A 12,340-nucleotide genomic window follows, 5' to 3' on the forward strand; every position below is an offset into this window, starting at 1 on the left:
CAAATCACCGATGACCGAGTGCCGAACGGACGGCACCTCCGCGTTCAACACACGTACGGAGCAGCGACGTCTCCTCCTTCTTGATCCAGCAAGGGGGAAGGAGAGGTTGATGGAGATCCAGCAGCACGACGGCGTGGTGGTGGAAGTAGCGGGGTCTCGGCAGGGCTTCGCCAAGCTTCTACGAGAGGGAGAGGTGTTGCAGGGGGAGAGGGAGGCGCCAGGGGCTGTCATGTTGCTGCCCTCCCTCCCCCCACTATATATAGGCCCCCTGGGAGGGGGGCGTCGGCCTAGAACCCATCTACATGGGGGGGGGGGGGGCGGCCAAGGGGAAAGGGGGATTGGCTTCCCCCCCCAAGCCAAGTGGGGCGCCCCCCACCCTAGGGTTTCCAACCCTAGGCGCAGGGGGAGGCCCATGGGGGGCGCCCCAGCCCACTAAGGGCTGGTTCCCTTCCCACTTCAGCCCATGGGGCCCTCCGGGATAGGTGGCCCCACCCGGTGGACCCCCGGGACCCTTCCGGTGGTCCCGGTACAATACCGATAACCCCCGAAACTTTCCCGGTGGCCAAAACTAGACTTCCTATATATAATTCTTCACCTCCGGACCATTCTGGAACTCCTCGTGACGTCCGGGATCTCATCCAGGACTCCGAACAACTTTCGGGTTTCCGCATACTCATATCTCTACAACCCTAGCGTCACCGATCCTTAAGTGTGTAGACCCTACGGGTTCGGGAGACATGCAGACATGACCGAGACGCCTCTCCGGTCAATAACCAACAGCGGGATCTGGATACCCATGTTGGCTCCCACATGTTCCATGATGATCTCATCGGATGAACCACGATGTCGAGGATTCAATCAATCCCGTATACAATTTCCTTTGTCAATCGGTACGTTACTTGCCCGAGATTCGATCGTCGGTATCCCAATACCTTGTTCAATCTCGTTACCGGCAAGTCACTTTACTCGTACCGTAATGCATGATCCCGTGGCTAACTCCTTAGTCACATTGAGCTCATTATGATGATGCATTACCGAGTGGGCCCAGAGATACCTCTCCGTCATACGGAATGACAAATCCCAGTCTCGATCCGTGCCAACCCAACAGACACTTTCGGAGATACCCGTAATGCACCTTTATAGTCACCCAGTTACGTTGTGACGTTTGGTACACCCAAAGCACTCCTACGGTATCCGGGAGTTGCACGATCACATGGTCTAAGGAAATGATACTTGACATTGGAAAAGCTCTAGCAAACGAACTACACGATCTTTTATGCTATGCTTAGGATTGGGTCTTGTCCATCACATCATTCTCCTAATGATGTGATCCCGTTATCAACGACATCCAATGTCCATGGTCAGGAAACCGTAACCATCTATTGATCAACGAGCTAGTCAACTAGAGGCTTACTAGGGACATGGTGTTGTCTATGTATCCACACATGTATCTGAGTTTCCTATCAATACAATTCTAGCATGGACAATAAACGATTATCATGAACAAGGAAATATAATAATAACCAATTTATTATTGCCTCTAGGGTATATTTCCAACAAACTCAACAAGTATCATTGGAGACACCTGTAGAGCATCTTTATGATCACCCAGTTATGTTGTGACGTTTGGTAGCACACAAAGTGTCCCTCCGTTATTCGGGAGTTGCATAATCTCATAGTCATAGGAACATGTATAAGTTATGAAGAAAGCAATAGCAACAAACTAAACGATCATAGTTCTAAGCTAACGGATGGGTCATGTCAATCACATCATTCTCTAATGATGTGATCCCGTTCATCAAATGACAACTCATGTCAATGGCTAGGAAACTTAACCATCTTTGATCAACGAGCTAGTCAAGTAGAGGCATACTAGTGACACTCTGTTTCTCTATGTATTCACAGATGTACTCAATTTCCGGTTAATACAATTCTAGCATGAATAATAAACATTTATCATGAAATAAGGAAATAAATAATAACATTATTATTGCCTCTAGGGCATATATCCTTCAGCATCAACCTTGCTCGGTCTAGCTATCGTCGACGCCACCACGGCGCCCAACGGCACCTCCTCCCTGCGCGCAAACAGCTGAGCACATCGCTGTCGCCACTGATACACCTCAGCGCCATGCCGCCAAGTACCACCACCCGACACAGCTTGAAGTCCTTGGAAGATCTGTCGTGCGTAGCACCTGCCGACCAGGCATGACAAAGCGTAGCACCTGTCGGTCACGCATGACTTGACATCTCCACCGAAACTCCGTGCAAGACGAAGCCGCTCCACCTCCTGCCTCTGACTTCCAGCGCTGCTCCACAAACGATGCTCACAAGAGAGAAACGACACCGCAGTGCCGCCATCGTCCGATCTGGAACACCAGATCCTAGGGTTTCCCTCAGAGCAGCACGAATGTGTCGACAGTAGTTACACGATGATGCCTTCATCAAGGTAACGGCGTAGAACGCCGCCATCGCCTGCCGCGGCTCGGTTTTCACCGGCAACCATGTCTTCCCAACTCGCAGCCGGGACTAGATGATGGATCTCGAGATCCGATCACCCAGCTTCTGGCCGGCCACCGCCGACAAAGAAGATGACCACCACCACTGGCTACACCGGCCAGAACAGATCTGCCATGGGTGCCGCCAAGCAGTCCACCAGGCCCTCGACGCCACCGCCGATCTAAAGCCAGAAGACATGCCGCCGAAGACCGCATCGCGCCGCCGCCCGATCCAGGCCAGCCGCCGCAGCAGCCGCCCGTGGCCTGAGGCAGGGCCGACCGCCGCCGCCGTCGAAGCCAACGCCGTCGCTTCTAGATCGGCCGCACCTCCACTTATGTTGGGGCCCCGCCACCCCTGAGACGTGGGAGGGAGGAAGAGCCCCCGCCACCGCCGTCGGCCTCCGGGCGCAAGCCGGCGGCGTCCTCCGGCGGCGGCGGGAGGAGGGGAGGAAGATGGGCTAGGCCCCGGCGGCGGCTAGGATTGGGGAGCGAACCGAGTCGCCCGGGCGGGGAGCGACCCGGGTAGTCAAAATAATATTTGCCGGTTGATGACATTGTCGATTCAAAACCGGGCTTGTCTCGACCTTCTTTCAAAAAAAAATTCCTTCTTAAATACAATTTGAAACCCGGTATCAGCGGATAATGTCGCCTGCCCTCTTTGTGCTAATCATGACACATGAGACGTCTGCGCACATATTCCAAGGTTGTAGTTATGCGAAATAGGTTTAGAGGCCTGTGATCACGGACACGTTTATCGATCCTTCACTGGAGTTTAGGATCCATTTCTTTGTAAGGCTGGTGCTTATCCTCGTGAGATACCATTCCAAAAGATTGACACTCATTTGACGAAGTTATCCTATACATCTTGGGGAGTTTGTGGGGATAAAACTACATGATCTTTTGAGCTTTGGTATAAGCCAATCCAATTTCCTTATCAAGGAGGTAGGTGGACCCGTGTGGCTCAGTCAAGTGTTGTATTGAATTTTTTATTTACTTCTTTCCTCTATATTGCTCATTGTGTGGTTGTCAGTCATATAAATACATTTATTGTCCTCGTAGTGCTTGGCCTTTTAAATAGTTATGCGGCTTGCATGGTTCACCTAATGCCTCATACAAAATCAAAAATTAACATCCAACACGTGCATTCAATTTCTTGGAGGTTGTTTTTGTTGACATGCAATGTCTATGACCTATTTAATGAAAGTCCTCACAGTGCTCGGCCTTTGCGTAGATATGTGGCTTGCATTGGTGTTGCCTAACACCTCATACAGAGCAAAACATTAATAACCAAAAGCTTATGTGCATTTAACCTCTAGGGGTTGTTTGCGGTAGACGCCGGCGTATCACATAAAGTGGAGTGATTTGATAACGTTTACACATGGCTTGACGGATAATAGAGATTTTTTAAACGAAAACTACATGCAATCAACATCTCGAGCCTTGATACCAGGTCGACGTCCGAAAGACCTAATCATGAAATAGCATATGCTTGTAAGGTTCTCGCAATTTTCAAACCCAAACACGCAAGTTGCTTAAATTGTGGCGATCTATAAAATGATGCATGTTCATGGTGGTCTTTTTCCTATATCCATCTTAGCACCTTGTCTACGTACTTGCACACATAAATTAACACTAATAAGTGGCCTGGTTAGGATAATTTGTGGAAGATTGGATAAAGAATTGTTGTTTCGAGAAAACAAATAAAAAATTAGACCTATTTCACTTGGTAGGAAGAGTAGACATGCATTTTTAAGTCCTGAGACATGTATTTGAGTTTGGACAATGGTATAAAGTAGTTGAAATCATGGTTAATTTTCAGGCAGGTTGTTGTTTCGTTTGAAAATTAACAATGTGCAGGCAATTGCCCTCTTCGGTTCTTTTAGTGTCAAAGCTTTCATAAAATCTTCAACTAAAAAAAACTTCTCATAAAATTTGGCACGAAATTCGTGCAATTCAAATGGGCCATCACACAACAACCATCTCAAAAATGAAATAAAATGGGCCATCCCAATTTTCCCACGCGGTGGTGGCATCAGACAAGGGGGAAGCCCTAATCGCCGATGATACAAATAGCCGTAGACAGGGCCCGAGACAAGGGCCGATCGACTCAAAAGTCAAAAACCCCAGCCCCGATCGAGCCGCCTTTTCCCAACCCAGCAGCGCCCCGACCCCGCCGTCCGTTACTGGTGTGGACACGCGGCCGGCGTGGTCGGCGGCAGGCGGGGATGAGCATGCGCGATCTGGTGGCCGGTCGGGCCGGCTGTGCGGCGGCGGGATCGTCCTCGTCGGCCAACCCCCTCACCGCCCTCGCCGACGCCGTGCTCGGCTCCTCCAAATCTGAGGTGCGTGCGTCGTCCGACTTAACCCCCATCTCGAGCGAAATCGGGGCGCCGCCGACCTCCAGCGGGCATGGATCCCTAGGGCTAGGGTTGGGTCGGGTGGATCCTTCCCGGGGATTTGTTGTTCGTTTCTCGCTGGCTGATCCTTCTGCAGAGGAGACGCCACTGCCCAATTCAATCGGTTGAGGTGGCTGTTGGTACATCGGATCCCGAGGAGCTGCAGGGCGCTCCGGTGGTCTCCGTTCGGTGTTCGCCTGTGCAGGCAATTGTGGCGCCGAACGCTGAGGTCGTGGGCGACAACAGATGCTCATCAACCTCCACTCCCGTTCGCTCACCTGGTAGAGGGGCACTGGCGATGTCTTCTCCATTGTGCTCACAATCTCCTGTCAGAAGCTTGGCGGACAGAGACCACACCCCTAACCCCGAATGCTGACCCCAACCAGGCGCTTGTTGCAGACTTGGACGAGGATCGTGCCTTTCTCATGGCTGCGGTTGGACAGCTCAGGCGCCACTTGGCATCTCCCCTCCACCCCCTTCCTGATGTTCAGTTCAGCAGATCCGTCGCCGTGGCCGTGGCCGAGACAGGCGCAAGTGCTACGCTCCACCCTCCTGTCAGCCATCGCAGTGGGAGGGAGCGGTGGATATCACTGATTTCAGGCCAATCAGTCTCATCCACAGTGCTACAAAAATCATCGTTAAGGCTTTCGCCAACAAGTTAGCACTGAAACTTGATCAGCTTATCCCACGCAATCAAAGTGCATTCTTTGGGAGGCGGCGCATTCAAGACAACTTCGCCTTGGTCCACCACGCTGTAAAAACTTTGCATCGAAAGCAGGGTGATGTTCGTTAGACCAGACCGGTTCGAGCTAAGAGTTGTGGCTGATATGTTGGGCATCTTTGGTGATGCCTCTGATCTTTTTGTCAATTTCGCCAAGAGCTCATTCATCCCTATCAGATGTGGCCCGGAGGTGAACAAGGACCTCCCGGTGGATTTGCCATGTACAATTGGTTTGTTCCCTTGCACTTACTTAGGCCTACCCTTGAGCACGGGACCATTGAGGAAAGAGGAGCTCATGAAACTGGCTGACTGTGTGGCAAACCACATGCCAGCATGGAAGGGCAACCTACTATTCAACATCATCTTGATCAAATATGTTCTCACAGCAACATCAGTTTACCATATGCTATCATTTGATCTACCCCCATGGGTTATCAAGAAAATTGAGAAAATCTGTTGTGACTTCCTTTGGAGAAGACTAGAGGAAGAAAAGCGTGGACACTGCAAGATTGCATGGGAAATGGTTTATTGGCCGATCGAATATGGGGGCCTCGGAATTCATAACCTGCGGCTTCTGAATGTTGCTCTCAGAATCAGGTGGCTGTGGTAGGCCAGGATTGACGATGCTAGGTCGTGGCAAGGTTTTACCGTTAATGTCTCGTCGGAGGCTACGAGAATGCTCCACGCCTCAACTATATGTACGTTGGGGAACGATAACGCTGCAAAGTTCTGGACAGACATATGGTTGCATGGCTCTGCTCTCAAGGAGCTGGAACCAGATCTTTTTGATTCATCATCCATTGCATCGAGGAAGCTATCTGGTAAGGCGGATCTTCTCCAGAATGCATGGATCATAGGCATCAGGCGATAAAGGGTTCCCCTGCTTTATATTATAAAGCAACGGCCAACTACACGATACAATAAGCTTGCTGGGGCGTAGCACAACCAAGCCCAAAAGAAAAACGAGAGGAAGAAGAGAGAAACAAATGCCAACACCGGCAGATCAACAAAATGAAGATGACCGGAACCACTGCTCCCTCTGGAGAAGTCCCACCGTGCTCCTAGCACTCCAAATCATCGCGTACCGAGCATGACCTTCAAGAAAGAAAGCGACGACGACGCCGCTGCTGCCCGGACTAGTCCTAGGGTTTCCCTCGATACACGGAGGGCAGTGGGGAAGGGGTATACCCGAGGCCCTTCAAGAAGGAACGGCAGCACCTGCAGGTGTCACTGCGTCGTTGCCGGGCGATCTGGAGTGCTCCACCCAACTTGCCCCCACCAGCATGCGCCGCCATGATCATGGCACCCTCCTCGTCGTCTCACTGTGGTCACCGGATATGAAACCTAGAGGAAAGAGGAGGGGACAGCGAAATCGAGGACAACAGCAACGCAACCGTGTGGGAGGGAACAACCTCCACTGCCCTCGTGGTCGCCGACCAGACGTGGCAACGGGGACACACCAGGCCCCTACTGGACTGGCCGGGCCCAGTCGGGGCCCACAAAGCCCCCGCCGCCACGCTGCAACACGACAGCTGACAGCGCCGCCACCACCCGAAGACCGCCGACACACCACCTCCACCTCCGGGGAGCATTGCAGCTTTGCAACAAACAGCCGGCCCGCCCTGACCCAGATGGGGCCTCGATCTGGGCCGAGCAGGCGCCACCGGCCACACCCGCACCACCACACTGCCCCGCAGCCAAGGGCCGCGCCGCCGCATCGATGACCACCTGAGCCGGCCGACGCCGTCCGAGCTGCACCGCCGCCGTCAAGAGCTCCCGCGCCACTCTCCACGCCGGCAGCGGTGGCAGGGGAGAGGGATGGGGAGGGGGGCTAGGGTTTGCTCGTCACCTGTGGGGGACGAGCGAGCTAACCGAAGGGGGAGAGGGCCGGCCGGCCGGATGATTGCACGGATCGCAGGCATCAAGGGAGATTTCTCGGCTGTGATGATCATTCAATTCTGCGAATTCTGGATATTGACGAGCCGCCAACGTCAGTCGATGACTAATATTAAGGATAGTTTTCGCTGGATCTGGACGGAGAGTGGTGTTTACTCCGGCCAAAACAGGATACAGGGCATTTTTCGCTGCTGCCGGGCGCGAAGCAGCTGTAAAATTCCTCTGCACCATTGCGTCTGAAATTTTTTGGTTGGCTCGCCATTCATAATGGGTGTTGGACAGCTGATCGCTTAATTGACAGAGGGCTCCCCCACCCTACTGCCTGCACCCTCTGTGATCAAGCGCCGGAGACGATAAACCACCTTCTTATCCAATGCCCATTCTCGAGGGCAGTTTTGTTTCAGGTGTTTAGACAACTTGATTTGGTGGTGCCGTGCCGCAAGCTAATTCAGCTTTAGTGGACTGGTGGGAGCAGGTTCACAGTGGAGTGCCTCGTAGAAGAAAAAAAGGGACACTAAGTGAATAACATTGCCGCCATTGAACCTGCTGTGGTTTCTAGGATTTTGGGTGAGTGGAACCTCTGGGTCCATGCGTGGGATCAATACAGTAGGAGTAGGCAAAGGGTAGGCAACAGAGAAACTAGTGATCAGCAGCTATTAGTGGCAGTGCTGGTGGATCAGCGGCTCTGCCTGCTTATTTGTAAACTCTACTTTGTACTGTTTTTCCTCCATTCCTTAATGAATCAACATGCAAAGCTCTTATGTGTTCCGGAAAAAGAAAGTGTGGAATTTATGTTTTTTCTTTTTGTATCAGTACCATTCGCGAGAAATGAACATCAACCTAAAGTTTTTTGACGAAACTTAGTAGCGCAGAGAACTTTATTATTAATCTATTCATGTTTTAGGTTGATGATTTTCTGAAACATTTTTTTTTTGCAGCAGCAGATAAAGGAACTTTCAGGATCAGCAGTTCGCGGGAAAGCTTCTTTTGATTCGATGCCCATTCCTTTATCAACACTTCCAGGCTCCGAGGATGAGATCAAGCTAGGTCAGGGACCTATTAGAAGCATGAAGGTTATTTTCCCTATTCCTCAGTATCCTAGATATTTATGTGTATTTGTGATGTTTACTAATTCCAGTTGAACATTGGCAGGGCACCGACTTCATTAATGGGTGTCATGGAGACGCCTGTGGCGATAATTTTCAAGCCTCAATCCCTTCTGTTCCTGAACACATAGTGGTCGAGCCTCACCTTGGAGAGCCAGAGCAAGTTGATAGCGCTACTCGCCTGCATTTCAAGCCCAAATTTGAAGGCAAGTTCCAAACTAATGTGATTGTAGATATTAGTAATTATGTCAATGCATGGTATAAAACTCACACATCTAATAATTCAATTAAGCTGATAACTCTTTATCGATTTTTGCTCGGTCATGTTCCTTTTCAGTTTTCACATATCATTATCAGTAGCATGTTTAGGTATGGTTGAACTGCATGCCTATTTCCAATGGGACTAAATACACTGTGAGTTAACCCTGATGAGACATTTGTTTCAGGTCCACCAGAGATGGCTGCTCAAGCTTTCTTGCCTCAAAGTTCATTTGAACCATACAGTATACCGGAAAATGGACCAGAAGAATATTCAGGAGGAAAGGTTAGCTTAGTTTCTCATCTCTGTGTTTGAAGATTATCTGGAAAATGAGGCCAGAGGGCACTGAAGAAAGACACTTTTGTGCTAACCAACTTCGCTTCTAAGTGATTGGCCTTCAAGCATTAACCTCATGTCTTGTGCCTGAAACACCTAATGCTTAGTTTATTCGTGCCAGGATGGATTGCTGGATCATATAGATGGTCTTTATGATGATGAAATGAGATCCTCTGGAAACATAAGCACCGAAGTCGATAGTTGGCTGTCTGCGTTTGAACAGGTCAGTGCCTTCTAAACTGCAGTCACCTTTTCAAGTCAGATTATTTTTCAAAAGGTTAGATAAACATGACCAGATGACCTTGATATTGTGCTGTGCGTGTGGGCTTTTAAATCGGTCTATATGGACTATTCGGTCCTGCATAGTAGAGGACCAATTTGAACGTACTTAGTTCGGTCCTGTAGTTTTGCAAACCGGTTTTTATTCCGTCTTTTCGGGTTCGGTTTTGGGTCTTCATTTTTTATACCCGAGGTGACCCGCCACAGCTGTACAATTTTTCAGGCAGCCGCTAATGGCGCTGGAAATTTGCAGCAGGAGCTAAAATTTGAGGTTGACCAAAAAAATTTCATCACAAAATAGAGATGAGTCATCTGTTGTAATTGTTTTTTGGCCCCAAATGCCCCAAAAGACAGTTTTTTGCACTGCTGTTGTTTTACATCACTTGTTAGAAATGCCCTTAGTTATTGTAATAAGGTGTTATGTTTGCGCTTTGCGGTGGTTGCAGGGAATTTGGGGTTCCTTCATGCAATATTTGTGGACAATATGCCTGGGTTTATAAGATTATATATACAACTATTGAAATAATGACTTCTTTTCCTCTTCTATGCCTCTGAGTGCTGAGTTGACTATTGACGACGCTGATCCCATCATTTGCTGGCTGCAGGGAATACATCCTCGAGTCATGAGCGACGACGAGCTGGCAGGTGATGGCTGGTTGTCATTCCTGCGGATTGCCATCAGCCACCTGGGTGGATTTTCCCAACCAAGGTTTCTGGAAGAGCTGATCACCTGTCAGGATCAGGTTACTGGGCATCGAGTATGGATCAAGCTACAGCAACGCTCTGGCTGGTCGGTTAAATTGGAAGCTACGCGCCACCACCTCTTCGACGCCCTGCAGGACGCGGCGATGCTGGCCGTTATTACCATGAGGCAGCATTTCCCTTGCGAGTTCGGAGGCACTCCGTTTGAAGTTCTGCCTGTGGCACCTAGGCAGAGGAGCAGGCGGCTAGACGACGGTGCCGCGGTCATCCGCGGCGGTGCTGTGGCTTCTGCTTTTATGGGGATCAATCACGATGATGTCCAAGGTCTTCTCGCGGTCGGCTTCATGTCCCTTTTCCATGAGCGTTCCAAGTCTTTGCAACGTTTGAAGGAGCACGCGTTGAAGGAGCGGCTCCTGATCACGGAGATAGAGAAGATGGTGGAAGAGCTCGATGGTTCCCCAACCCAAACACAGGAGTTGGATCGAAGAATTGAGGAGCTAAAAAAGATGGCCGGAGAGATGCATCGACTTCATGCCCATGCTGTCAAAGGATGCATCGGTTGGTTTGTGTTCGTCACAAACGAGGCGCAGCAGGAGATGAAGCCATCGGACGATGGGAATGAGGTTGCAAGCTCCCCAGCAGTATCGGTCAGGGCCAGGCTGTGAGTGATATGCATGCATTGCACCAGTTTAGATTCATCAATTAATGATGGTTACAATCAAACCAACCTGTGTTGTTGTAATTCATGTACTGCTTTTGGACTTGGATGGTTTGATTTTGGGACTCTCGGACGTGGCGCCGTGAACTCATGTTGTTATTGTAATCTCAGACGTTGTTGTTGTAATCTCAGACCCTTGCTTGTGTTGTAAACCATGTAAGTGCAAGACCTAAATGGGCTGTCTGTGACACCCTACAATATATGGTGGTTGTTGAGACATATATGGCAAATGGTGATGATAATTAGCCGCTTGCATTCAAACGCATAAGATAATTTGTCTACATGTAATCATGTATATGTCTGGCATGTCTGTATTACGCATTCAGTTTTCTAGTTACACCATCACTGGCGGAGCTAGGCAAGAAGTCTTGGGGGGGGGGGGGGGGGGGGGGGGGGGGGCAAACATAAAATAGGGATGTTTGGGGTGGGTGGGGGGGGCAAAAGCTTATGCTTTTCCTAATCTGACCTCCCTCAAAAAAAAAAAATCTTCACGTGATTTAATCTAGGCTGGGGGGGGGGGGGGGGGGCATGTACATCGTCACACTCGATGGAAACCTGAATATCAAAGTCATCTCCGGCTGCTGATGCCCGTATAGGTTTTCCTTAGTTAACTCCTTAGCATTGTTGATACTGTCCTGTGCCAGGTATGCCCAAGGAACTAACATACTTGTAGATTTCTCTTATCGTGTCCGTGTGACGGAAGCTCTGCTGCCTTCTCTCGCTGTTGGGAAACCTTACCATTATCTGCACAAAAACCAGCATATATAATGTTAAATGGTCCATACCATCTTATAGTTGCCTATGTGAAAGTAGATGTCAACGCTAAGTGGGAATGTGGGATCAGACCCTCCGTCCAAAAACAAAGTGGGATCAGACTCATATCCGTCTGCGCAAACACTTAGAGGAAGCCTTCCAGGCCCACGATCACGTCCCACCGACACCGAGGGTCTACACCTGGGCGAGCAAGTATCCCGAACAGGTACCCCGCCAACCCTGAGAAAGGAATGCGCATGGATTCTGACGCAAGGCAAAGTCCAAGACGTATGAAACCACCATCAACCGAATTAGTAGATCAACACTACGCAATCCTGTAGTGAGCGACACAACATCAATACCCGCCATCATCGGTTCCCACTCAGAGAGTGGTGGTGTCTATGCCCCGATTTGACGTAAGTCATGTGGTGATGAAGCCTTTCGTAGTTATGTGGCTTGCATCGGTGTTATTACCTTACCTATCATTCCATACAAAACAAAAAATTAATACCAAATAACGGTAACGCTCATTCAATTAGTAGAAGGTTGTTTTTGGAATAGACGCGGACATGTCACATGAGGTGAAGTGGTTTGCTAACGTAAAAGATGGCTTGGCTCATTTTTTCGGGAAGGAAAATCACATGCAATGATCGTCTAGAGCCTTAACACCAAGTTG

At 49.8% G+C, this 12,340-nt stretch overlaps 1 protein-coding gene across 3 annotated transcripts; it reads left to right on the forward strand.

The window, feature by feature from the left end:
* The first annotated feature begins 4,610 nt into the window (after positions 1-4,610).
* LOC120964824 (uncharacterized) lies at positions 4,611-11,132 on the forward strand. 3 transcript variants are annotated; one of them, XM_040389798.2, is made up of 6 exons: positions 4,611-4,840; positions 8,450-8,584; positions 8,664-8,823; positions 9,064-9,161; positions 9,334-9,435; positions 10,097-11,132. In XM_040389798.2, the coding sequence occupies exons 1-6, from the start codon at positions 4,724-4,726 to the stop codon at positions 10,856-10,858; spliced, it is 1,374 nt and encodes a 457-aa protein (XP_040245732.1). In that variant the 5' UTR covers positions 4,611-4,723; the 3' UTR covers positions 10,859-11,132. The 3 variants fall into 3 exon arrangements, with proteins under 3 accessions (XP_040245732.1, XP_045084917.1, XP_045084918.1); XM_045228982.1 differs by having other exon boundaries at positions 8,453-8,584; XM_045228983.1 differs by having other exon boundaries at positions 8,456-8,584.
* The last annotated feature ends 1,208 nt before the right edge of the window (positions 11,133-12,340 follow it).

Source organism: Aegilops tauschii, chromosome 5 (genome assembly GCF_002575655.3).
Source record: "Aegilops tauschii subsp. strangulata cultivar AL8/78 chromosome 5, Aet v6.0, whole genome shotgun sequence".
NCBI classification, from domain to species: domain Eukaryota; kingdom Viridiplantae; phylum Streptophyta; class Magnoliopsida; order Poales; family Poaceae; genus Aegilops; species Aegilops tauschii.

Bases quoted from the DNA above. Each gene is read 5' to 3' on its own strand.
- LOC120964824 (XM_040389798.2), top strand. From the start codon at position 4,724: ATGAGCATGCGCGATCTGGTGGCCGGTCGGGCCGGCTGTGCGGCGGCG. The intron at 8,585-8,663 runs GTTATTTTCCCT...GAACATTGGCAG, and splicing joins GACCTATTAGAAGCATGAAG to GGCACCGACTTCATTAATGG. The intron at 8,824-9,063 runs GCAAGTTCCAAA...CATTTGTTTCAG, and splicing joins TTTCAAGCCCAAATTTGAAG to GTCCACCAGAGATGGCTGCT.